The sequence below is a fragment of the Caretta caretta genome, chromosome 17, assembly GCF_965140235.1.
Source record: "Caretta caretta isolate rCarCar2 chromosome 17, rCarCar1.hap1, whole genome shotgun sequence".
NCBI lineage: Eukaryota > Metazoa > Chordata > Testudines > Cheloniidae > Caretta > Caretta caretta.
In genome coordinates, this window is record NC_134222.1 from 2,951,381 (window position 1) to 2,978,146 (window position 26,766).

The following is a 26,766-nucleotide window of genomic DNA, read 5'->3' on the forward strand; positions in this document are numbered from 1 at the left end:
GCTGAGCTGGGGGCCCCCCATCCTGTGGGTGCTGAGCCTGGAGGTGGGGGTCCCTGTCCCATCCTGTGGGTGCTGCTTCGAGGAGTGCTGGGTGTGCTGCAGCACACCCTGGCTTGAGGTGGTTTCCGGTTCAATGGCTCTCAGCACCTCCACTGTGAAAATTGTTCCAGCACCCCTGGGTGCTGAGCCGGGGGGGCGGTGGTCCCTGTCCCCTGGGTGCTGAGCCGGGGGGGGTGTGGGTCCCTGTCCCCTGGGTGCTCAGCTGGGGCGGGGGGTCCATGTCCCCTGGGTGCTGAGCCGGGGGGGCGGTGGTCCCTGTCCCCTGGGTGCTGAGCCGGGGGGGGGTGTGGGTCCCTGTCCCCTGGGTGCTCAGCTGGGGCGGGGGGTCCATGTCCCCTGGGTGCTGAGCCGGGGGGGCGGGGGCTGAAAAGCGCGTTACATGGAGCGGGGGCCGCGCGGGTCCAGCCCGCTCCAGCCTGCGCCGCCCGTCCCGGCCCCGCCCCCGGAAGCCTTCGGGCGGGCAGGCGGCAGAGCCCTGCTATTCCGGCGCGGGCCGCCAGGGGGCGACGCGCGGGGAGGCTTACACGTCCCGTCGGTCCCAGCGCCCCAGGGGGACGCTCTGGCTCCTGGCCTCTATCGCTAGGGCTCGCGGGGACGGGAGCAGGCTGACGTTGATAACAAACATGGCGGCGGGGAGCAGCAGCAACTACTGGGAAGGTGAGGGGGGGGGCAGAGCGGCGCGGGGGGGCCCTGGGGCGGGAGGGGCACGGAGAGGGGGGATCTTGGGGGGAGCCCGGAGGTTAGGGGTGGCCCTGAGGCGGTTCGGGGGCTGGGTGTGAGGGGGTTCAGCAGGGGAGCTGCGGTGGGTCGGGGGGCTGGGTCTGAGGGGACTTGGGGGGAGCTTTGGGGGGGTTGGGTGTGAGGGGGTACAGCGGGGGAGCTGGGGTGGGTCGGGGGGGTCTGGGAGAGGGGGGCTGGGTCTGAGGGGACTTGGGGGAGCTTTGGGGGGGCTGTGTCTGAGGGATTTCAGTAGGGGAGCTGGGGTGGGTCGGGGGAGGCTGGGTCTGAGGCGGTTCAGCGAGGGAGATGGGGTGGGTCGGGGGGGCTGGGTCTGAGGGGACTTGGGGGGAACTTTGGGGGGGTTGGGTGTGAGGGGGTTCAGCAGGGGAGCTGGGAGGCGGGCTGGGTCTGAGGGGACTTGGGGGGAGCTTTGGGGGGTTGGGTGTGAGGGGGTTCAGCTAGGGAGATGGGGTGGGTCTGGGAGAGATGGGCTGGGTCTGAGGGGACTTGGGGGGGCTGGGTCTGAGGGGGTTCAGCAGGGGAGCTGGGGGTGGATCTGAGGGGCTTGGCGGGTGGCCTGGGGAGGGGTGTCCCTGTGGGGGTATCATGGTATTGAGAAGCAGGGGCCTGTCTGGGTGAGGTGTGGCCTGGGGTCCCATTACTGGCCTTGCCTTTGGGGGTGTTTCTCTCTGAGTCATGGGTGGGAAGGGGACGCCACCAGACACACACACAGCTGGGAGGGGTGGGGTTCAGGCTGGACTGAGACCTTCTGTCTGGAGAAAAGACCCCACCTTTAGCAGCTCGAGCTCATGCAGGGCTCAGGCCCTTGGCAGGGGGTTGCTTTAATTCTGTCAGAGCCTGTTTGGAAAAGTTCACCCTTCCCACCCATTGTCTAGGTCTTCCACACGTTTTGTCCTGGGATTGGGGACCAGGGTGAAGGGTGCCATAGTGCTCAGTTTGCCAAGGATCTAGGAGAGAAGTTGGACCTTGACTGCTCCATGCACCGTGACTGTGTTAACACTGTAGAAATATAGCTGTGTGTTTGGTTTTCTGTTTGTGGATGCTTTATTTCAGCGACCCCAAGACTACTGTAAATATATGCTGAAAACAGAAAAAAGGAGAGTAGCGTCGCACTTATGTTAAAAGTCATAAACTGATGGCCTGCAATGGTCAAGAAGGATTTCCTTCTCCTCCTTCTGTATACTCTCTTTGCAACCATTTTCCGCCTGGTCTGCTGATTGCTTCCAGGAGACATGGAGAGCCGCGTGTCCTTCTAGTGAAGCATCTGCTACTTTTCAAACACAAATGCATTTTCCTAGCTCTAGCCCCGTCACAGATTCTTTTAGGGTTTCTACTCTCTAAAGCTTCATTTTGACCAGCAAATTGCAAAACCAAGTCTCATCTCTGCATCTGTTGCATGTGCTTCCCATCTCTTTGTACTGTGGGTTTCTTAGATGAAAACTCATTGCTGACCAGTATGCCAACAAAGTCTGAAATTGGATGTATAGCTAACATGCAAGATAAGTTGCAGGTTCTCGCACAGGTGAAGACCTGTATCCGGGGAGAAGAAACAAATAGCACAAATTCAAAATGGGAGATAACCCAGCGTCCACTTGTGCTGTATTAAACAAGTTTATTTCTATATTGTTGCTTTAATAGTGCCCTACTTTGATTTATTCTTGTAACCAGAGCTCTGTAGTTGCTTTACAGAAGAGGTGAATCAAATTTTGGAGATAGGAATGGGAAAGTGTTCATGAAAAGATCTCTCTAAAATGGTCTATGGTGTGAAAAAGTTGACAACCTATCTGTGTGCTACCACCAGTTGCCTAAGCTGAATATGGGACATTTTGCCTTCCTCTCCTAAGGGTGGTATACCAGCTTGAAGCACCAGTCATCTAGTCTGACACATCCTGTGTTCCTATGACTGTGAAAGCTTTTCTGGGGATGACCAGGAAAGGGTAGAGTTAATGAAGACCAAGAGAGGAAGCATGGGATTTTGGTTTTGAAAATTTTTACTGATCAAAGTGTTGTTGTAAATAGTAGTATAAGATCAGGCTGTGCTAATGAGGAAGTGTATTCTGGGGAGGGGGGGGGGGGAATCTTCCTGTGAGGGGAAAAGACATGTAAAGACTTGGATGTTGCAAAAGCAGGTATAAAACTACAAAGCTGGTCTGATTGTGGCCCATTCAGCCTGGTGATGTCTCTATAAAAGTGTGACTAGCATTTAAAGAGGACTTGACTGCTATTACACCCCAGAAGAGAACTGAGCTGATATTTACTGGAGGGGAGCAGCTGGTAACTTTGGATGGAGATTTTCAGAAGTGCCAAAGGGAATTAGGAGCATACAAGGCAGTGGGAATTGTGTGCCTGAATTCCTTAGAGACCTTTGTAACTGGGATTTTCCAATTTACTTGGCTGAAACTTGGTAGTTTCTAACTTGCCATAGCTGACTTGGTCTTGTGTGTAGGTGAGACCATACTGCGTAATATTCGTAGACACTAGTAGCCAGGGAGATCATTTAGGCCATGTGTCAAATGCATGGATGTTTCTTTATAATGATGTGTACTGATAACAGTGGCATCATGTAAAACACAGCAGAAGACATGGTTCCTAACCTATGGAGCTTAAAAATCTAAACAGCGTGTTCTCCAGTACTTCATTCAGTCCAGTTCTAAATAACCACGAGAGGGCTTCTCCATCCTGACTAAGTCTCTGGGTCACTAGTCTGATTCGCTGTGGTGGAACAATTATTACTTCTGTATTTTCATGACTTGTGCATACATCTAGGCATTTAATCTCTTTTGTAACATATCTTGCCTGACTTCTTATTTTTAATGATGTAGTCTCTTATTCTGACTTCCTCTCCTTTGTTTTGCACCCAAAATGGTTTGTTGTAAAAAAGCAAATCCCAAACATACTGGATTGTAAAGGGACCTGTTAACCTTTCGTATTTATCGTGTTGTTTTATCCAGATCTCAGGAAACAGGCTAGACAGCTGGAGAATGAGCTTGATCTGAAGTTGGTCTCCTTTAGCAAACTGTGCACAAGCTACAGTCACAGCAGCGCCCGAGAGGGAAGACGCGACAGGTATAGGTACTAACAGACTCCTTAATGTTTTTTTAAAAGGCTGCTTTAAATACTCTTGATTCATTTAATCTCCCACTTTTCTTTGTTGTTTGATGCTTAGTTTTTCAAGTAGCTCGTTAGAATAGTCCTTCCTGGGCATTAGGAACCATATGCTGATCTTGATGTGGTGGTGGTGGTGAATGGGCACCACAAATGGATCAAGGACAGTGGAGCGTCGTTAGCATGATGTAAATCATTAGGAGGAATTATGTTTAAGATTTAGTTTGTATTTGTGGTAATCCATAGAGGGGTTGTGTCCTTGAGTATGGCAGTACAGCTTGCTGCACCGTCTGTGTTCAAGTTGTATATTGGTTTAGAAAACATTTTGCAGTTTTTTTAAGGACTTCAGCTCAAAGGCTGGAAAGCAGTTTGGATACTGATGAATTGAGCCTATCAAATCTGCATGTGGTCTGGCTAGCGTTATACTCCCCATTGTAAAGATGAGGAAATTGAGGCACAGAGCTGTTGTGACTTGTCCAGGCTTGCACAGTGAATGCATGGCAGAGCTGGGGTTTGAACTGAGGAGTTCTGACTCTGAGCCCTCTGCTCTAACCCATACAGGGTACAGCCGTTAGTTTCAAGTTTTCCTTCAGGATTACTAGTGAGAACTCCTTTTTAAAAATAAGCCTTTTACCAAAAGAGCTAATAAATGTTCTTCATTTGCTAGTGTCAGGTTTATGTGCGTTCCCCAATCAAGCATAGTTAAGTTTTATAAGTCTCTCCACCTTGAAGACCAGACTCTACTTCTTTCTGAAATGTGAAGACAGTTACATTATTATCTTCATAAACGGTGCCTATGCACATGCAGCCTTGTCTTGATCAGTCACTGTATATTAATTATGTGTCTATTGCAATGGGAGTCATTCTGGAACTCGCTCCAATCCTAAAGTGAGAGAAATCTTCATCCTTCAAAACCTTCCCTAAAGCTCCCCTCTACTGGGTTGCCTACCAAATATTCAACAATATCTAGGCATCCTGTGTACTGTGACCTCTGCTGCTCATTCTGAACATGATTGTGTCACTGTCACCTTTTCCTTCTTTCTCCCCTCTTCCAGGTTCCATTTGTGTCCACCTGTTGTTGCTTAGAGGCTAAAACAGTAGGCTCTTTGTGGCATGGAGTGCATGTTTTATTGCATGTAGCACCCAGCACAATGGGGCCTTATCCCTGATTGAGGTCTGTCAGTGTTTCTGCCATACAAATAATAATAGAGCTTAAGACACCTAAATGGAAGCCGCCCAACTTGACTGCCAAGTGTTAGTTAATTGTGTTCTCATTTTCTCTTCACTCCCCCCAATCCACAGAAACAAACCTTGGTCTGATTGTCTTTGTTTTATCTGCCTTTCCCAAGAAGTACTAGTAGATTGCGGTCCTACCCCTTGAAAGCCACATTCCCCCTCTCCTAGCACAACAGTTCTCTCTCTTGCTGTGTTTTCAAAGAGAGAACACCAAAATGGATTGAGTCTAAATGTATTGTCAGATTGAATGAGTCTCTTCTAACATTGCTCAGGGTGAGCAGAGTGACCCAGAATCTGTTTCCCAGACGAAGCCCAAGAGCAGCGCCAGGAGTCACCACTCCCTTCCTAAATCAGGGCTGCTGCCGCCACCCCTGCCTGCTCCATCTCTCTCTCTCTCTCTCATGTTGCCAGAGTTGTATTGTGCAGTGTTTGCCAGAAACTTTGGACATACCACTGACTTCTCACTTCCAGAGAGAAAGATGGACGGTAGAAAAGACACTAGTTTTCTTTCCTCTTCCTATTCCATAATTGCAGGTTACCAGAGAAAAGAGTATTGCCTTCACAAAAGATGTAAGCTGTTACCTTACAGGTGTTGGTCTGTTGTGTGTTCACTCCTATCCCCTTGCTTGTGTGTGATTTTCTTTTCCCTGTATAATTTTTAACTGCTTTGACAAGCATAGGGGAGATGGACTATGTAGAAAACACAGTTTATCCCAATTTTTCTCTGTGGCATGTTCTTGTTTAAAATGTGTCTGCAGGAGTTTCTCGCACTGTATTGTTAATGTACATTTACGTAATTATAACATACTAATATTGAAACCCACTTTCCTGCTAAAATGGAATAATAAAGAACAGTGTGGGAAAGAAACATCATTGTTCGGCAAGTAATGATTTCTGACGTGAGGTGCAGTATGATTCAGTACCAGATATTCGCTTCTAGAGGGAAGTAAGGCCGTGTCTACACTAGTGCTTATGTTGGCAAAACTTGCATAGCTCAGCAGTGTGAAAAAAACAAGCCCCACGCCAGGTGACATAAGCTTTGCCAGCAGAAGTGCTCGTGTGCACAGCACTGTGTTGGCCGCAGAGCTTCTCCTGCCGTCATAGTTACTGCAGCTTGCTGAGCTGGTTTTATTCCGTCGATGGGAGAGCTCTCTCCCGTTAGCATAACACAGCTACACGAGCGCTCTTACAGCGGCACTGCTGTATCAGGACACCTGTGCCTCTGTAAGCTTGTAAGTGTAGACGTGGCCTTAGACTGTTTGCGGGGTATATATCTCATGGTATTTTAACTGAGGTATTGGACTAATGAGGCAGTTGATACAGGGGAAAATGTATCTTTTTTCTAAATTTAATTTCTGACTTTAGGAACCTATTTAGAAAATAAATTTGCCCTTGTACTTATGTCTGATATTGACATGTTGTGTCCGAATTGTCACAAAAGGATGTTGTGCCTTTCAGTAATTGCTGCTGCTCTTTTCCTCTTAGTTCTGACACAACTCCTCTCTTAAATGGGTCGAGCCAAGACCGAATGTTTGAAACCATGGCAGTGGAGATTGAGCAACTTCTGGGAAAGGTAAATGAATTGTCATATTCTTATTTCAATACCTAATAGGGCGTTGAAGACTTTAATAGATATAACGATCCTGCATAGGCTGTAGAATGCGCACTTGATGACACAGATTGCAATACACCTCCATTAAACAAAACAAGATGTTTAGTAACACTGGCAACAGTGGTTGGTAAATACCTCACTGAAAACATGTTAACCAGCATTGTAGCACCTTTACAGAAAAGTGTCCCTTTGGTTTTTGGTTGTTTTCTGTAGCTTACTGGAATAAATGACAAAATGGCAGAGTACACCAACAGCGCGGGAGTCCCATCCCTGAATGCAGCACTGATGCACACGTTACAGCGTCACAGAGACATATTGCAGGTAAGTCGCATGCAATACATTTGTTACTTGTTTTTACGCTGTGTCTTTATTGTAATAATACTTGGGAGTGGTACTTAGTGATCTGACCTCACACAAAATCCAAATACTCTTGTAGGTGTGTGTGTGCGTGTGTATAAAAATGTTAAAAAAAAAATAAAACCCAAACCTTACAATGTTGATTGGCAGGGAGAAGTTTGAGGGATGCTGTGTCACTGAAAAGTAAATGCTATCAGTTTTTAGTTGTGACCAATGCATAGCAGGTTAAAATGTCTGATGGAAAAGACATCTTTGTCTCATATGCTGCAAGGGAAGGATATAGAAAATAGGATCCTAATAACCAAAAGGAAATAATCTTACCCACAACTGTTGTGGTTTTGCACACTGTGTGGATACAACTGATTAAATAATTCTATCTTAAAATGGTCATCTTTATAACATTTACCTTCTTGGTTTTCTATATATTTCAAAAATGATATAAGGAAGCTATTTTTGGTCTGTGATGTAAAGTTTTCAGGCTTGGGTTTATTCTACTCTATTTTTTGTTAGCATCCAGTAGTTACATAAACTTAATTACAGTTCGGACTCTCAGATGAAGAAAAAGCTGTCCCAGGGAAGCTGTTGAAATAAGCAATTGAAAGCACTGAATATAAAAGTGAACCTCCTATTCAAAGGTTTTAAATGCAGCTAAAATTAATGAACAAAAAGATGAATATGCCATAGGTCCCAAGAGGTCTGTGCAGTTTTCCTGGTTTAGTGACTACCTGGTCTTGATGTAAAATTATTAAGGAAGTTTCACAATTTCTCAGTATTTGAATGTGTGTGTTCCTTCACTAGCTTCACAAATATGTCACGCAGGGAGTGCAAGGCTTCTGCACAAGCCGACATCCAGTTTCTATTTGATGTTGCCTTTCTAGAAAGGCTTTCGGCTTGGACCTTTTCGCTGTAGTACTCAGTGCCCCCTTTGCTGAGGGGGGAATAACGAAATCTGCATTAAAACCAGTTGTCAGATCTTCAGTTAAGATCCCATTTGATGCTATTGCCTTAAAACTACAAGAACAAACCCAAAAACAAAAGGCACTTTGTGTAGTGCAATAAAGTGTGATCATCTATGAAGTCTTGTAATTGAATTATTGATACATTTCATACCGAGAGATTTAAATATTATCAACTTCAGCAAACTGACTCTGTGTCCAAAGACTCCTAGGGTACATCTGCACAGCAGCTGGGAGGTGTAATTCCCCGTTTGGGTAGACAAACATGAGCTAGTTCTGCTCAAGCTTGCACTCTAAAAATGTGGTGCCCATGGTGGCACAGGCAGCAGCCTGGGCACAATCCAATCTGACTCCTGGGCACGTACTTGAGCAGCTAGCCCTAGCCGCCACGCATGCTGCTACAGATATTTTTAGTGCACTGGCTTGAGCAGAGCTAGCACGTGTATCTCCCAGCTGCAGGGTAAATGTGTGAATTTCCAGGTTCTGAGAGTAGGATTTTAATGTCCGCTCATCAAATGGCCTAAACTCACATGCTGTGTGGGAGACTATCATTTAAGAGACACTATCCATTTAAAAAGCACACAAATGCAGTGGTTCTCAAACTTTTTTTTTCTGCGGAACACTTGAAAATTGGTGAGGGTCTCGGTGGACCACTTAATGATCTTTCCAAATGTTGTTTGTACTGTTGGATAACTATTTGTAAAGTGCTTTGGATAAAAGCGCTATGTTAAAAAAAACTTCATAATAATTAACTTTTTTATTCTACAAATAAAAGCAAACAACTCATTTTAATATCAGTAGTCTTACCTTTCTAGTGTGATGGATGTGCCCTCTCTCCCCTGCCAGAGCTGGGGCTGGGAAGGGGGAGGGGTCTATCCCTCACTGCGGCAGCCCCCGAGCTGGGGCTAGGAAGGAGCAGGGGGGTGTCTCTCCCCGACAGCTGCAGCCCTGGAGCTGGGGAAAGTCACCTCTTTCTCTGGCTGCCACAGCCCTGCACATCCCAAATTCCCCACATCCCCTATTCTCAGCCCACTACCCCCTATTCCCCCCCCCCCCCCAAGGCCACTACCTCACCTCATATGTGCACCTTCTCCAGGGTTCAGGCACCTAATTACTGGTGCCATGCCTGCGCGGCTCCACTAATTAGGTGGGTAGCCCTTCATTCTCTCGTGTGTGGCTACCCAAGCACACACCTTAAAGGGAACTATCCGCAGACCACCTGAATGGAGCCCACGGACCACAGTTTGAGAACCTGTGCACTAATGTCTGAATGTTTTTTAGGTACTATCTTTTTACTTTTCTTATCTATTTAACAGAATATATACAAACTGATAATTCTTGCAAAAAATGTTTTGTTCATTTATTAGCAGGAAAACCAACATAAGTTTTTAACAAGTTGTATTGATCATTTTTACACTCTTTTTTTACTCTTTAACCCTGAACATTATAGGGACCATCTACAAAGTCTGTTTAATGTTACACAAGACGCCATCTCTGTTTAGCTTGTTTAAATATAACATCACAAACAGTACAATTTTTTAAAAAATGCAAAAATGATAATCATTACAAAGCATTAAAACCTAGCCCCCTTCGTTATTTACAGTGTTTATTTACATGACCCGGTACTTCTAGTGAAGAGTACCAGTTTTTAAAATGCAGAAATGATAAACTCAAGCATTAAAACATTTCTTTACAGGATACATAAACCATTACGAGTAAACAGAACCAGTGTTTAAAAATGCAGAGATGATCATTTTAAGTTGCAACAACAGCAGTACTAATTTGTTCCTGCTGGTTGTTCGGATAATACGGAGAACCTGGTAACGGAGGCTCGAATAAACGGGGTTCTGATGTCTTAGAATTGGAAAAAGTTCAGAGAATGGCAGCAAAAATGATTAGGGGTTTGGAACAGCTTTCATACTAGGAGAATTTAAAAAGACTAGGGCTGTTTATCTTAGAAAGGAGATGATTAAGAGGAGATATGATAGAGGTCTATAAAATCATGACTGATGTGGAGAAAGTGAATAGGGAAGTGTTATTTACCCCTTCACATAACACAAGAACCAGGGGGTCATGCAATGAAATTTATAAGCAGCAGATTTAAAGCAAACTTAAGGAAGTACTTCACACAGTGCACAGCCAACCCGCAGAACTCATTGCCAGAGAATGTTGTGAAGGCCAAAAGGATAACTGGGATCAGAAATAATTAAGATAAGTTCATGGATGATAGGTTCATCAATGTCTGCTCACCAAGGAGGTCAGGGGCACAACCCCATGCTCTGTGTGTGCCTAAACCTCTGACTGCCACCAGCTGGGACTGGATGACAGGATGGGTCACTTAATAATTGCTCTGTTCTGTTCATTCCCTCTGAAGATTGTGGCATTGGCCACTGTTGGAAGACAGGACACTGGGCTAAATGGACCGTTGGTCTGACCCAGTCTGGCCATTCTTATTTTATGTGAAAACAAGAGGAAGGGGTTATAATGAAAGTTCAGTATAACCGTAACCATTGAGATCATTATTAAGCAAGTACTGTAATGCCATAGAAGTAATAAAACTTTCAAGCCTATTTTCCATTTTTACTAGCCTTTTTATTGGCTAGTTTTCTGTCTATTTAGTACCTGTTAGTCAGATCTTGGTTGGCAGAGTGTTGCCCTTGTCGAGATCTAATGACGATGAAATACTTCTTTTATTGCAGGATTACACGCATGAATTCCATAAAACCAAAACCAACTTTATGGCAGTGCGGGAAAGGGAAAATCTCTTGGGATCAGTACGGAAAGATATTGAGTAAGTCTGAGTATAAACAATAGCAATAGACTTGAACACTTCTCTTGTCCTGACTGGAAGAAGCATATTTTTTTGAACCATCACCCTGTTTTCTGAGACATCTTGCATGATTTTTTAAAGCGCTTCTTTCAGAGAGGGCTCATTTCAAGTACATTGTCGGGCGTATTATGAAGCTGTACACTGAAACTAAATCTATTAGCCAAAAGTTCCAGGACTAAAAGTACTCCTGGCTCTCCTTTTTAGTAGTGTGGGATGTGTGCTTCCCTAAATCATGTTTAAAGGAGGGTCAAAAGCTTCCAATATAAAGTGAAGAAAAAGACTATTCTGATTGGAGCAATTGCCATAAGTTTCAGGTTGAATTAATGAGTTGTTTCAATCAGATCTGGCTACATGATTGTCTCAAAATTCACTTTTGATACAAGCAGCTTGTAATCATGATTACTTGCTTTTAAAAGATGCAAATTGCATTTGCAAATTGAGCTGTTTAGCATGCTTGTTTGAGATCATATTTAACAGCTGTGGCTGTAAACCACAGATAAAGACTCTCCATGAGGCAAAAGTTAATCTTTGAAAAACCTTCTGAGAAATGCTTCTGCCTATCCCCACTGTCCTATTTTTGAGTGCGTCTCTTCCCTAGATTTAATTCTAGGGGTCTTTGCTTGAAAATATAGGATCTTCTGTTTTGTAGGCGCTCTTCTGCTTTTCTATATTCCTCACCTTGAGTTGGATTTCTTTGTGACAACACAAACCTCACAACCATTTTAACTTCATGTGAGGGGATCGCAGCAGGAGCATTTACTGCTTTTAGGAGCAAAGATTATGTTCTCATGTGAACTTCCCTGGTAGCAATAAACTGTAATAGTAAACAAGCAGAACTGTGTTCAAATACAGGCCCAGTGCTCCTTCCATTGAAGTTAGTGGCAAAAATCCTTGATTTTAGGGTGGTGTCCAGAATGTGTTTCAGTGAATTTCTAAAAAAACAAACCTCAAGTGTTTGTAATATAATTAAGCCTGGATATGAATTGGAAGTTTACTTTTCCTTCTGCAACCCCCTAGTGAGTCTCTCTGAAACACCAGCAGAGGGCACCTGCCTTTCCTTTATCTATCCAGTGTACATTTCAGAATGTTTCCCTCAGGGAAAGAGAAATTAGAACATGCTTCTGAATGGGAAAATAGCAAACTCTTTTCTGAAAGAGGTTATTTTGAGCCCAGGTGAAACTGGGAGAAAGCTGTCTGTACTGATTTATTATAGCCTCTCTCTAGTTAGGGTTGGGTTCCATTTTGCACTTGGAAAATTGTGTGTGTGTGTGTGTGTGTGTATATATATATATATATATATATATAGGTAGGGTGTATATGTGTGTGTGTGTAGGTAGGTAGGTAGGTATATATATAGGTAGGGTAAAACACTTAAATCCATTTTCTATGGTTTAGTCTATCAATTTAAAAAAGGGTATTTTAATGACCCTGAGACTTTTCCATTTGGTGATTTAGAAATAACTGAATTTAACATACAAGCTAGGTCCGTCAAGCAATTAAAAAAATTAATAATGATTAATTGCGCAATTAAAACAATTAATCGCGATTAATCGCACTGTTAATAATAGAATTCCATTTACTTAAATATTTTTGGATGTTTTCTACATTTTCAAATATAATGATTTCAATTACAGCACAGAGTACAAAGTGTACAGTGCTCATTTTATATTTATTTTGATTACAAATATTTGCACTGTAAAAAACAAAAGAAATAATATTTTTCAATTAATCTAATACAAGTACTGTAGTGCAATCTCTTTATCATGAAAGTTGAACTTACAAATGTAGAATTATGTACCAAAAACAACTGCATTCAAAAATAAAACAATGTAAAACTTAAGAGCCTACAAGTCTACTCAGTCCTATTTCTTGTTCAGCCAATCGCTCAGACAAACAAGTTTGGTTACATTTGCAGAAGATAATGCTGCTTGCTTCTTGTTCACAATGTCACCTGAAAGAACAGGCATTTGCATGGCACTGTTGCAGCCAGCGTTGCAAGATATTTACACGCCAGATGCGCTAAAGATTCACATGTCCCTTCATACTTCATCCACCATTCCAGAGGACATGTATCCATGCTGATGACAGGTTCTGCTTGATCACAATCCAAAGCAGAGCAGACCGAACCATGTTCATTTTCATAATCTGTGTCAGATGCCACCAGCAGAAGGTTGATTTTCTTTTTTGGTGGTTCGAGTTTTGTAGTTTCCGCATCTGAGTGTTGCTCTTTTAAGACTCGTGAAAGCATGCGCCACACCTTGTCCCTCTCAGATTTTGGAAGGCACTTCAGATTCTTTAAACCTTGGGTTGGGCGCTGTAGCGATCCTTAGAAATCTCACATTGGTACCTTCTTTGAGTTTTGTCAAATCTGCAGCAAAAAGTTGTTCATTTTAAGAACACATGCTGAGTCATCACCTGAGACTACTATAACATGAAATATATGGCAGAATGCAGGTAAAACAGAGCCGGCGACCTACAGTTCTCTCCCAAGGAGTTCAGTCACAAATTTTATTAATGCATTATTTTTTTAATGAGTGTCGTCAGCATGGAAGCATGTCCTCTGGAATGGTGTCCGAAGCACGAAGGGGCATAGGAATGTTTAGCATATTTGGCACGTAAATACCTTGCAATGCCAGCTACAAAAGTGCCATGCAAAAGTCTATTCTCGCCTTCTGGTGACGCAATTACAAAGTGGGCAGCGTTATCTCCTGTAAATGTAAACAAACTTGTTTGTCTTAGCGATTGGCTGAGCAACAAGTGGGACTGAGTGGACTTGTAGGCTCTGAAGTTTTACATTGTTTTGTTTTTGAGTGCAGTTATGTAACAAAAAATCTACATTTGTAAGTTGCATTTTCATGACAAAGATTGCACTACGATACTTGTATGAGGTGAATTGAAAATACTTTCTTTAGTTTATCATTTTTACAGTGCAAATATTTGTAAAAAGAAATATAAAATAAGCACTGTACACTTTATATTCTGTGTTGTAATTTAAATCAATATATTTGAAAATGTAGAAAAACCTTCAAAATATTTAATACATTTCAATTGGTATACTATTGTTTAACAGTGAGATTAAAATGCCTATTAATCTCGATTAAAAAATTAATTTTTTGATTTAATCGCGTGAGTTAACTGTGATCAATCAACAGCCCTGATACAAGCAGATCAATAAATGCTGCCTTGTGAAAAGAATTTCTGGCAAAAGTGTTTTTCACTTTTTTTTTTTAAATCTTAGGTCATATAAAAGTGGGTCCGGTGTGAACAATAGAAGAACAGAGCTGTTCCTGAAAGAACATGAGCACCTTCGAAAGTAGGTTTTCTTAAATATCTGGATGAACCATTCTTTTTCTTATGGTAAAAGAATAAGAACAGCATCTACAGTTATAGTGCCTCGGACAAAGATTACAGGAGCCATTCGTCCTCATGCTTCAGAACATAAAAACCAAGCACAGCTAGGGTCAGGGAGAAAATCTCCTCCATAATATTCTACAAGGTGCTAGGACACTACGCGGGTTTAATACTTTTCTCTGCAGCATCCAGCATATGGCGCTACTGGACACAGGATAGTTCGCTAAGTAGCCTATACCAGTATGGCAGTTTCCTTGTGAGTTTAGATGTTTTGTGGCTGAAACTACTAATTAAAGGCCAAATGGAAGAATTCTCTCAGGGCAGCAAATGAATTATCTTGTGTATCTTCCGTTCCTTGGCGATGAGGTCAATTTTGCAGCTATATATCCAGCTCAGTTACGTGGTAATTGGAAGAATCTTTCACTGTGTAATTGCAATCATATTTTAACTGAAATGCTTTGTTTAATGGTTATTTTTTGTTGTTTGTGCTTCCTTCTTATTTCAGTTTAATGAACATTGGAAGTTGGACAATTTCTGCTTAGATTTCTCAAAAATAATGATGGGTTTATAATCTTATTGTGTTTTTGCTGATGAAGTGGTGGATAGAAGATTTTTAAACAAACAAGATTTATACAAACCAGATTGAAATATATTAGTGGCCAGGATCTAATGAACACAGTAAACTCTTTAATGTACATTACATAGGCAAGAACACAGGGTACTAGATTGTGACACTGAGGTCACGTATAAACATTTTTTTGCCACTAGCAATAGCAAATTATGCTGCTGAAAGTGTTCGTGGATATTTTACAAGCCAATTCTGTAAGTTTTTGTTGTTGGCTATGTGCCTCCTCTTACTCTGTGATTTTTATTTAATATATTTTTTTAAAAGTCTTTCTGTATTAGCAATACCAGCATCTGTCTTTCTGATAGGGTGAATGTGCAGCCGTCTTTGTAATTGATTCTGTGGTAGTTTCTCCACCTAGAAGCTGACACATACAAGGGCTGTCTCCCAATTGGAAGAAGCAGTGTCCTGCTGTACCTGTTTTTCTCAATGCTGTCTATTCCTTGTGGAATATCTTCAACGGAACCACTGTATGTGCAAAATAACTATTCAGCTTTTAGAAAAGGAGTCCTTTTGGCACCTTAGAGACTAACAAATTTTTTTGGGTATAAGCCTTTGTGAGCCACAGCTCACTTTACCGGATGCGTGCAGTGGAAAATACAGTGGGGAGATTTTATATACACAGAGAACTGAAACAGTGGGTGTTACCATACACACTGTAATGATTCAGCTTTTGTTCTTTATTTGCCTTTGGATTTCTGCTCTTCTTATGTCACTAAATCTATCTTCTTTTTTGCCTGTCAGTGTTAGACATAGAATGAGAATCTGCTTTTCACTTGTCTATGCTAAGTGTGTAGAAAAGACTAAATCCACATACCAGAATTACTAATGCACTTAAATACATCTAAAATTGATATCTATTTTTTTAACCAAAACTAAAAAGGCAGCCCAAAGACTTCTCCTTAGTCCTGTTTTTCTCACTCTAACTATGAAGGACTTCATCTATTTATGTAGTAGATGATCTCTCTTACTCTCCATCCAGAGGGAATTGTGGTTTTGAAAGTTTGCCTCAAATACCAAGTTACATGGTCTCAAAGCTCTAGGAACTCAATGATTTCAACTGTGTGTATGGGGATTTTGAAACAAGCACATTTAATCGGTCTTTCTCATTCAAATGAGATCTGACCAATCAACATGCACACTGGAATTTATTCCTCCTTTACATTGGACACTTTTCTCTACAAAATGATGCTGTGCGGCCATTCATTAAAAATGGGAATATGCACAAGAACATTAGGGTGAAAAGGAGCAAAATCCCGCAGAACGGTGTCACAAAGCTGTGGCTCTTTAGGCATTTCCTTACTTTCAGGATGCAGTCATATGCTCAAGCTCTAACTAACTGATTGTCACATTTGGGGTCGGGAAGGAATTTTCCCCTAGGTCAGATTGGCAGACACCCTGGGGGGTTTTCGCCTTCCTTTGCGGCATGGGGCATGGGTCACTTGCAGGTTTAAAATCGTGTAAATGGTGAATTCTCTGTAACTTGAAGTCTTTCTTTAAACTGTGATTTGAGGTCTTCAGTAACTCAGCTGGAGGTTAGGGGTCTATTTCAGGAGTGGGTGAGGTTCTGTGGCCTGCAATGTGTAGGTGGTCAGACTAAAAGATGACCGTGATGGTCCCTTCTGACCTTAAACTCTGAGTCTATATTTGTGTAGAAAAGGCTTGAGTTTCAAAGAAACACAGACTTCTGTGACTTACTATGTTTCCACACCCCAGCCATGGTAAACTATAGACTGACACAAGGGGGCAGTATTTCATCGGGAAAGTTTTCGGCTGTGGGCTGATATCTGTTCCTAAAGATAATTTTGTGTTGTAGCCAAGACTAAGTCAAAAGCTTTTACAGGAAATTAAAAATACAGTTTTTAGATGGGTGATAAAGTACGGGCAGCCCACAATTTCCCTTGGTATCCCTGGTGGCATTCAGAAATCCACCGGTCTAAAGCATAAGCTAACGATTTTCATTTGATTTGCGCCTGTTGTTAACCTTTATAATCAAGAATGTTATTAAATTTTACAGAAACAATGCAATGGGTTTAATGTCTTGGAGGTGAACCCTAATTGAAATTGAGTGCACTGATGAAGAACAAGGAGTGCCTATTAGTCTGAATAAACTTGTTTGTTCCCATATCCTAAGGATTGAAAAGTAAGCGTTAAGTAATGTTATAAATTTGGCATTTTCTGAAAAAAAATGCAAATTTCCTCTTGCAGTTCCTCTAAAACACACTTTTGATAAGTGCATAGAGAGGAAATTATCAACAGATCTTTAAATGGCCCTAAAACAATGCAATGAAAGGCAGCCATTAAATGTCTTGTATGTTTCATCTGATGAAAGTTTTTGGAAATAATCAGGTCAAGCACCTTACAGAGGTATTGGTTGCTTTGATCTTTCCTGGGACAAAGTTTCATTGTGGTGATTAACTTATGCTGGCTCATGACTTTGGGGTTGGACTAGATGACCTCCTGAGGTCCCTTCCAACTCTGATATTCTATGATTCTATGACTTTAATAGCAGTCTGATTTCGCAATAAGGATGATCCTTTTCAGAAGGCGGGTCAGAGTATTCCTGTGCCTGTGTGTCTACAATGTATAAAATATTCCAGGGTTCTTCAAACTTATTTAATAGAGCGTACGGAGAAACAGCTGTGCTATTATTATTTCTCTCTCTCTCTCAAAATATGCCCAGTTGACACTCCACAATTCAACAAAATATCTAGTTATCGCTTACTGTAACAGATAATGTGAGGTTTAGAATTAGTAGAGTTGTTTGTGTCTTAAGTCTAGTTAATAAAAATGCTACTATATATCTCTTCTCCAAATATACTTTGACTAAAAATGAATTTGGTAAACTTCCGTACTTGATAGAGTTTTCCCTGGTAGCCATTCATCTTACAGATCATGGTGCCTTTTTCCCTTTTTGGTTGATGAAGTACAGGTAGCTTTCTTGCCTGACTTGTGCTTCACTGTAGGCCATTATAATCAGTCAGCCAATGTAAAATGCTGAGCTGAATCATTGTCAGGCTTGTTACTATATTATTTATTTTGAATGAGCCCTCACATTTCTGTAGACTTTCAAAGGTTATATGAAGATTGTCATAAATATAAAGGGAAGGGTAAACACCTTTAAAATCCCTCCTGGCCAGAGGAAAAACCCTTTCACCTGTAAAGGGTTAAGAAGCTAAGATAACCTCGCTGGCACCTGACCAAAATGACCAATGAGGAGACAAGATACTTTCAAAGCTGGAGGGGGAGAGAAACAAAGGTGCTCTCTGTCTGATGCTTTTGCCAGGAACAGAAAAGGAATGGTTTCAGAGTAACAGCCGTGTTAGTCTGTATTCGCAAAAAGAAAAGGAGTACTTGTGGCACCTTAGAGACTAACCAATTTATTTGAGCATGAGCTTTCGTGAGCTACAGCTCACTTCATCGGATGCATACCGTGGAAACTGCAGCAGACTTTATATACACACAGAGATCGTGAAACCATACCTCCTCCCGCCCCACTGTCCTGCTATTACCAGCAGGACAGTGGGGCGGGAGGAGGTATGGTTTCACGATCTCTGTGTGTATATAAAGTCTGCTGCAGTTTCCACGGTATGCATCCGATGAAGTGAGCTGTAGCTCACGAAAGCTCATGCTCAAATAAATTGGTTAGTCTCTAAGGTGCCACAAGTACTCCTTTTCTTTTTGAGAAAAGGAATGGAGTTTTAGAAGTTGGTAAGTAATCTAGCTAGGTATGCGTTAGATTCTGTTTTGTTTAAAGAAAAGGAGGACTTGTGGCACCTTAGAGACTAACAAATTTATTTGAGCATAAGCTTTCGTGAGCTACAGCTCACTTCATCGGATGCACGAAAGCTCATGCTCAAATAAATTGGTTAGTCTCTAAGGTGCCACAAGTCCTCCTTTTCTTTTTGCGAATACAGACTAACATGGCTGCTACTCTGAAACCTGTTTTGTTTAAATGGCTGATAAAATAAGCTGTGCTGAATGGAATGTATATTCCTGTTTTTGTGTCTTTTTGTAACTTAAGGTTTTGCCTAGAGGGACTCTCTGATTATTGAATCTGATTACCCTGTAAGGTATTTACCATCCTGATTTTAGAGAGGTGATTCTTTTACTTTTTTTCTTCAATTAAAATTCTTCTTTTAAGAACCTGATTGCTTTTTCATTGTTCTTAAGGCCCAAGGGTTTGGGTCTGTGCTCACCTATGCAAATTGGTGAGGATTTTTATCAAGCCTTCCCCAGAAAAGGGGGTGTAGGGTTTGGGGAGGATTTTTGGGGGAAAGATGTTTCCAAGTGGGCTCTTTCCCTGTTATATATTTGTTCGACGTTTGGTGGTAGCAGCAATAAAGTCCAAGGGCAAAAGGTAAAATAGTTTGTACCTTGGGGAAGTTTTAACCTAAGTTGGTAAAAATAAGCTTAGGGGGTTTTTCATGCAGGTCCCCACATCTGTACCCTAGAGTTCAGAGTGGGGAAGGAACCTTGACAAAGATGAAATAGCTGTTAGGGATTCGCGTGAAGTATAACTTTTCTTTATATAGTCACTTTAAAAATGCAGTTGTCTTACAACTGTCTGAGATTTTTATTCCCCCCCCCACACCGTGTGAGATTTACTAGTAGTTGTACAGAGTAGTTAAACACAATGCAACAGTCGACACTTAAAATTCCAGTTCAAATGGAAATAAATACTTCAGCACCTATGTAATGATTTCTGCTTACTTTTTCAGAGCAGTTTTTTTAAGTGTGGAAGAAATTCCTACTGCGTGTATGGGAAGAGTTTCAACAGCTACCACTAAATATGCTGGCCTAGACTTTGAAATTAAAACTGACCATTAGTCCTACAATTAGTTGAAACTATTTGGAACTGGGGAGTTCCAGTCATTCATCCACCACAAGTCAGTTTCTTCTAATTACCTTCATATAAATTAATACTGTAGCTGCATTAAATAAAATAGCTCTTCAATACATTTTCCAACAAACCCTCCAGTCTGTTAGGCAAAAGGAAAACATCTTCAGAACTAGAGAAAACATCTTCCAGGGACTGATTGCAAAATGTAAGAAGTTTTTTTTTAATTAAAACGTTAAAAACAAAAAAATGTATAAAAAATTATATAGAATGAGAAGTTATTTGAAATGTGTTGGAAACCCAGAGGAAACAATGTCATGGCAGAACATGGAAGGGCACTCTGCAAACTAGAGATAACTCTGAGGTATGTGCAGAAATGTGTTGTCAAAGCATAAGAAAACTGGCAAGAAATCAAGAGCTTGCAAGATATTCAGAACTTTTCAAGTGAGAATCCTTAGCTCAAAAATAGATATTGGCATAGAAAATATTAAAGGATTTCAACATACTTGTCATCAGAGAAAGTAATTAGTGTGATATTACTGCCAAGAAGCTGTGGAAGCTGGCGAATGGTCCATAGAAACCAGAAGGATCTAGCAAATTATACCAAATGAGTTTCTGACAAAACTCTGTGAATTTCGAGATGCTCAGGACCTGCTTGCAGAGGGTGTGCACTGCAGAGAGGCTGTGATGCCAGGCTATTTGGTAGAGAGAGCTGAAGTGTCTGAATCAGTTATGAAGGTGACAGTAAGAGAACTTAAATATTTAAAAAATAAAATGAAATTGGAGCTCTGCCGCAGCCTTCTCAAGAAAAAGGGATGGAGACAAACTTAGTGGATGATTTTCATTAGTTACTGAGAAAACATTGGTCCTGTAGCACAGCCTTGTGGAATACTTGCCAATATGAAGCACTGTGTTGACCCTGTCATTGATATATTAAATATTTCAGCCTACTGCATGTTTATTTTAAGTCCTGGTAATGGCTGGTTGTAGTAAGAATTGACTTGGTTGTCCACTGCATTTAACTACCTTCTTCTACAAGGCACAATCAGGAGAGCTGGTGGTTCCCATGATGCTATCTAATAATGTTTTTAAAGGAGTACTATGTGCTTCTCCCTAACCAGACTCTGTCATATGCCATTATCAGATCCATGGGCTATAGTTCACCCAGCAGAGTCCAGGCTCATCCTTCACCCTTTCTTCTTATGTATGAGAAGGGGCTAAAAGGAGACAACGGTTACTCTTGGCAATGTTCTCTTTGCTCTGAAAATACTCCTCAGAAATCATGTCGGCAAGTATTAGATCTTACGGTCTACAGTGGCATCTGATTAATGGTAGAAACTAGAAGAGAACCAACAAGAAATGCAATAATTTTTCTGCACTTCAGGGGTGCTGTGAGTGTGGCTCTCTGAGGATTTTGTGGAGGGACACGGAATCCCTTCTAGAGTAACTCCTGCTTTCTTTCTGAATTTACCTTTTTACTCTTTCTCCCAGCGGGAAAATAACCTGCGCTGTGATCATTCTCAAGAGAAGTTGTTGTTCATTGTGGCACTCTGGGACAGGAGCTTGGGCACTCATAGGGACAGCAGTTTGACATACTACTGATTTCATACTGTAGGGCTAAACAGTTCTTACAGTTTTCTGTGGGGAAAACCAATTGCTTCCTTTGCTTTGAGACTGAATGGAAGTAAATGTTAAAGGCAGCGGCTTAAAACATTCAGTAAAGTGAAAAAAACCACCCCCAAGTTGGCATTAACTATTGAAGCTTGATTTAGCAAAATGCTAATCAGGCACTTGAAGGAATTACTAGGCATGTTCACTCACTAGAATTTCTAAAGTCTCTTCTGTGGATTCAGCTTTTTCTTTGTTGATTTTTTTTTTCAAAATCCAGAGCACTCAAAGGCCTTCATGCAGCATATTAATCTGCTACATTTAGTAGTGTAATATATTTGTTATCTCTTCTGGAAAGATTATGCGAGTGCGAAATGGAGGATTGATTTGCTTGGTTATATGTAGATGAATTGTAAAGGGGAGGAGAGTTCAGAGATGTTTACATACAATAGTTTGGGTGAAAAGAGCCCCTTACCCACAGCTGGCTTAGATTCCTAGAGAATGTTGACATCCCAACCATTGGGTGGACTCCCGGCATGTTTGAAGTATGGAAAATTGCTACCAGTCGTGCACAAGTGATTGTGCCATTGTGCGGATTGCACTTACCCTGAGTAGGGCTGACCAGTGTCTGCTGGTACAAATGCTAGTTTGGCAGTGAGCGCTGGTTTGCACAGTTCAGTTGGTTTTTGCACTACCATCCCATAGTGCTGCTGCTCAGTCTTCATTGGGGACTTTAACAGCACAGAGTGCTGGATGCATACTACCCTCAGCTCCGTTTAGGCTTCTGACTCCTGTTCTGGCAGGCTCAAGAGCAGCAGGGTTTCCAAAGACACTAGGGGGAATTTGTCTGGTTCTCCGCCCTCCATCTGAACCCTTCACAATTGTGAATTAAAGGAATTCCATTATTTTTGTAGCTTCTTTGATTCTGAGCTTTAAAAGGAAATCAGACTTGTCTAGAAATTCCTAGTGGCTTTAGATAAAAGATTTAAATAATCCACAGAACTTTTAAAAATCCCATTTAGTGCTAAATTATTCTTGCTCGAGAGATAGATCAAGGACAGTTTTCCACCGCTCTGGACAGGTAAATGAGTTGTTTGGGGCTGTGGATAGGTTGAGGTAAAAGATAATCATGTAAAGGTCTCAATAGTTGTTAAGGGAGGAAGACCAGAAATTAGGTGAAATATTGTTCTGTTTTTGCATTCCCATCTTATGCAGAGGCTCCAAGCCTAATAGATAAATGTGTGCACTTCACTTGTGGAAATTTACTTCTCTCAGGTTCTTACAGTTAAACAGACAAGTTTGTCCCGCTTTTCCTGTTAGTACATTTTTTGGCAAGATGAGCAAATAAATCATTATCTTTCTTGGAGTACTGTTTTCTGTCAAAAAGAAGCAGCATCCTTAATGATGAATGGACCAGATTTAACAGTTTAGAAACCTCGTTGAAAGTGCTGTCCTAAGAGGAAAGAGCCCTGTCTGCTCAGCATTTACTTTTGGAAAATGTAGCACTGGGAAGTTCTACAGTAATTGACCAGGTAATTTAGCCCACGAAAGCTTATGCTCAAATAAATTTGTTAGTCTCTAAGGTGTCACAAGGACTCCTCTTTCTTTTTGCTGATACAGACTAACACGTCTACCACTTTGAAACCTGATAGGAGTTGTATCCTAAATCAGCAGAGAAGGAGCTAATGTGTTAGTTTAAACTGGCAGTATAGAGTGTGTGAACGTTTTCTTCATATCACATATCTGCAATTTATGTGGATTAAATTAATGCTGTTTGCTGACATTGATGGTTGGGTGTAAGCGATTTTATCTATCCTTTCTCTGACTTCCAAAAATTCATATATAGAGATTTTATTACACGCATTGCACTCATTGAAGAACTAAGTGAAGCACTCCATAGATGTGTTAAACGTAATACGTCAGCTCTTGCTGTGATCTATCTGTATCGTCATGTGGGGTCACTGCATCATTGACTTTTGGCTCTGCTGCTTTATTTTGTTTTGAATATCTGTCCTTCCCAAGGGGAGACATATAGAGGGGCATGTGTATGCACTGGTTAGATAAAAGTGCACACCGTTGGTAGGTTTTTCTCTTTGAGGGTTTTATAAGGCCCTATGTATTATTTAATTTTGATATTTCAGTTCTCCAAGGTCTCAGAATGAGTGACTGTTATCATCTAGCTTGTACAATAATATACACTAGAAATAAAAGAAGAGTTTGTGTTACTTAGCTGAGGGACACATTCTCTCAAGTGCCCAAAAATCTCTGTGGAACTAGAGTGACCTTGTGCTAATTGTATCCTGTGGTTGTGATGGGAACAAAGAAGCCCAGAAACAATAGAAGGGAAAGCAGATAGAAGAGGAATGTGCTCAGTATTCAGAAGAAAGAAGAGGGGGGAATAAGATGTGAGTGAAAGAAATACAGGAATCTACTCTGACTTCTTAATGGTGTTGTTAATAAATAATACATAGTGCATAATAATACTTGACTAATTCACAGGGGTGTTTAGGGTAAATGAGTTAATGCTTGTACGATGCTTTAAACACAGCTAAAATACTATATTAGTGCTAAATATTATTATTGCTTTCTCAAGTCGCCACAGACCAGATTACCTGTTCCTGATTACCTATTGTTGATTGGTCTGAAATAGCCACATGCAGTAATGACCAATCTGTATGAAACTGAAGATTTTCAAACATTTTCATCATGTGGCCAGATCTTGGAGAGATTGTCTTGCAGACCTTTGTCCTCCCAGGCCTGATCCTAATGGCAATCACGAAACATATTTGTGGGAACTACAGCAGTAGTTTATGTGGAAAAAGTCATATTAGGCAAGTACAGTATTTAGGTAGCTTTAACTTTCTTCGATATAAGCAAATTACCTCCTGGTCATTTCATTTCCCCTCCTGGCCCTTTTTCTTTTTCCTCTGTCTCCTTGCTCTTTTGCTTGTGTTTCTCCGCCGCTTGCTTCTCCTTTCTCTCTGTATATGCTTAGTCTAAGGGCTGGTCTACACTACGATAAATCGATCTAAGTTATGCAGCTTCGTTTGGGTGAATAACGTAACTGAAGTCGACGTAGTTAGATCCACTTACCACGGTGGCTACACTGTGCTGTGTCAACAGGAGAGCGTCTCCTGTTGACTTCCCTTATGCTTCTTGGGGCAGTGTAGTTCACCAGACCCACTCAATCGACACTCTGCAGCATCGATTGCAGCAGTACTGATCTATCGGTAAGTGCATGCCGTTAGCGTGCAGCCCTGTTCCTTTGCCTTCTCTTAGGTAGCAAGATTCCTAATCTGACCCCTTATTCCCACTCAGGCTGCCCGTAGAAGCAGATGGAAAGGAGGAGGAGCCATGAGACAGCACCAGGTGATTGCAGGCTCTCTGGACCACAGTTTGAGACTTGCTGAAGTAGGGTGGTGTACGTTTTTTTTAAAGCTGCTGCTGAGTAAAGTTCTTTAAATTGTGGTTTAATTTGGAGGCAGTATAACCTCATTCAGTTACTATAACAGTATGAGGCCCATTTATCCTTGTCACGGTGTTGTCCTAACTTTGATAGTTTTTTTTAACCAAAGCAGCTTCTTATATTGAGTCATTTTTTCCCGTCCTAGATAGTTACGAAGAAATCCACAAAGACTGAAAGAAAGCAGCTATAGTAAATGCATTTAATTTGGAATATTTTCCTGTATAAGTTTCTGATGTGATATAATTTGATTGGCCACAAACTTACTGTGTGCTTCTAATACAAGGCCACACAACATTGTCTACTAAACTGGAAGGCGGACAGGGAGAAGGGATTCAGAAAACTAGGTTAAAGTGTCTGTCTGCTGGGCACTAACGACAAGAGTCTGTGGAGCTTTGTTGGATAGTTTTTTCGCCAAGTGCAGTTAAATACCATCAGTTTGTGCGGTTTGTGTGCAATTTGAATGACAGATTTAAAGAGGCTGACTCAGATAAAGGATACTTATTCATGCTACAACTAACCGATGAGAGAGGCTAAAGTGATTACCTTGGCGCCTGTGTGTCGTAAATGGCCTCTCTAAGCAGAATTTTGAACATCCAAAAAGACCAATTTTGGAGAGGACCTTGTGTATACAATCATCTGCATCTATACTCTTTCCTCCTGAAGCTATAGACAGCATATTTATGCTTAGTGAATTTAGACTCTTGAGTCAGAATTTCCTTAGACTCTTTATTTCAGGTGTTAGGCAGGAGTCCAAATTGATTCTCACTTTCCTGGTGTTCACAGATGGCATATAGCACAAGTGAAGATACTGTATGCCATCTGTGAACATTTTGAGATTGCAAATCTTATGAATTTGGGCCAGCTTGCACGAAGGAGGAGGTAGGAAGTGACAAGGTGTTCAAGGACTCCTGGTAAAGCTTATGCTTTTTAAAACTTAGCAAGAATGCATATATAATTCTTTATTACCATCATTTTACTTTTTATTAAGTGCTGCTGGTGTGCCTGGTGCAGTATAAAATACACATAAGTGGTCCCCTGCGCCATGAACTTAGTCTGAAAGATAAGACTGGACACAGAGGATTTGGAATAGTAAATTGACAAACTCATACATAAGTTTGTCTTTTGTTGGGGGCCTTCAGGAGAGTGATTTAAATGAGGGGAGAGTGGGTGTCTGGAACACTGAGATTGGCATAGTTTATCTAAAGGTACATGATAATTCAAAGTGTTTCTAGTTTCTAAACACGTTTATCCTTGCTGATTTTATTTTTTCTAGGGAATTTCAAACCAGACCATCCTCCAAATTTTCTTGATTACCCTCATCTGTCACTGCATCCTTCCTTTAGCTGGGTTTGTGTGTACTGACTGCATGGGCTTCCTTTAAGAGCCTATAAATGGTGCTTCACCATCAGCTGAGGGGGATATGTGAGAATGACACAAGGCACTTCTCCTCCTCAAACTGTCTGTCTACACTGCAATTCAAAACCCGCAGCTGGCCCATGCCAGCCAACTTGGGCTTTCAGGGCTCCAGGCTAAGGGGCTGTTGAATTGTCTTGTAGATGTTCAGGCTTGGGCTGGAGCCTGAGCTCTGAGACCTTGGAATGTGAGAGGGTCCCAGAGATAGGGCTATAGCCTGTGCCCAGATATCTACACCGCAATTAAACATCCCATTAGCCCAAGCCCCATAAGCCCATGTTAGCTGGTGTGGGCCAGCAATGTGTGTCTAATTGCAGTGTAGACGTACTCAAAGGAGCTGCCTCTCCAGCACTCCCAAGGTGTATCACATGATAGTTATCCACAAGGCTACCAAGCCAGCGCAAATATTACCTAATAGATAAGTCATTTATTTCTGGAAAAAGCTTCATAGCTCATATGAATGCAATTCTATAACTATATAAGCAAGTCACTGAACTACTTTGAGATTTTGGGAAAGTTCAAAGCTTGCAGGTGGTGGAGAGAGATGCTCTCTATTATTTATAAAT

General features: G+C 41.6%; 1 protein-coding gene across 3 annotated transcripts in view; it reads left to right on the forward strand.

The window, feature by feature from the left end:
• Window positions 1–607: 607 nt before the first annotated feature.
• GOSR1 (golgi SNAP receptor complex member 1) overlaps window positions 608–26,766 on the forward strand; it is a 68,700-nt gene continuing 42,541 nt past the window's right edge. The window contains exons 1-6 of one of the 3 annotated variants that reach the window (XM_048823724.2): window positions 608–717; window positions 3,753–3,873; window positions 6,628–6,715; window positions 6,968–7,075; window positions 10,767–10,858; window positions 14,136–14,210. In XM_048823724.2, the coding sequence (XP_048679681.1) occupies window positions 684–717; window positions 3,753–3,873; window positions 6,628–6,715; window positions 6,968–7,075; window positions 10,767–10,858; window positions 14,136–14,210 (518 nt within the window). In that variant the 5' untranslated portion in view covers window positions 608–683. The remainder of the gene's footprint in view (window positions 718–3,752; window positions 3,874–6,627; window positions 6,716–6,967; window positions 7,076–10,766; window positions 10,859–14,135; window positions 14,211–26,766) is intronic. The other 2 variants (XM_048823725.2, XM_048823726.2) reach the window with 2 other exon arrangements.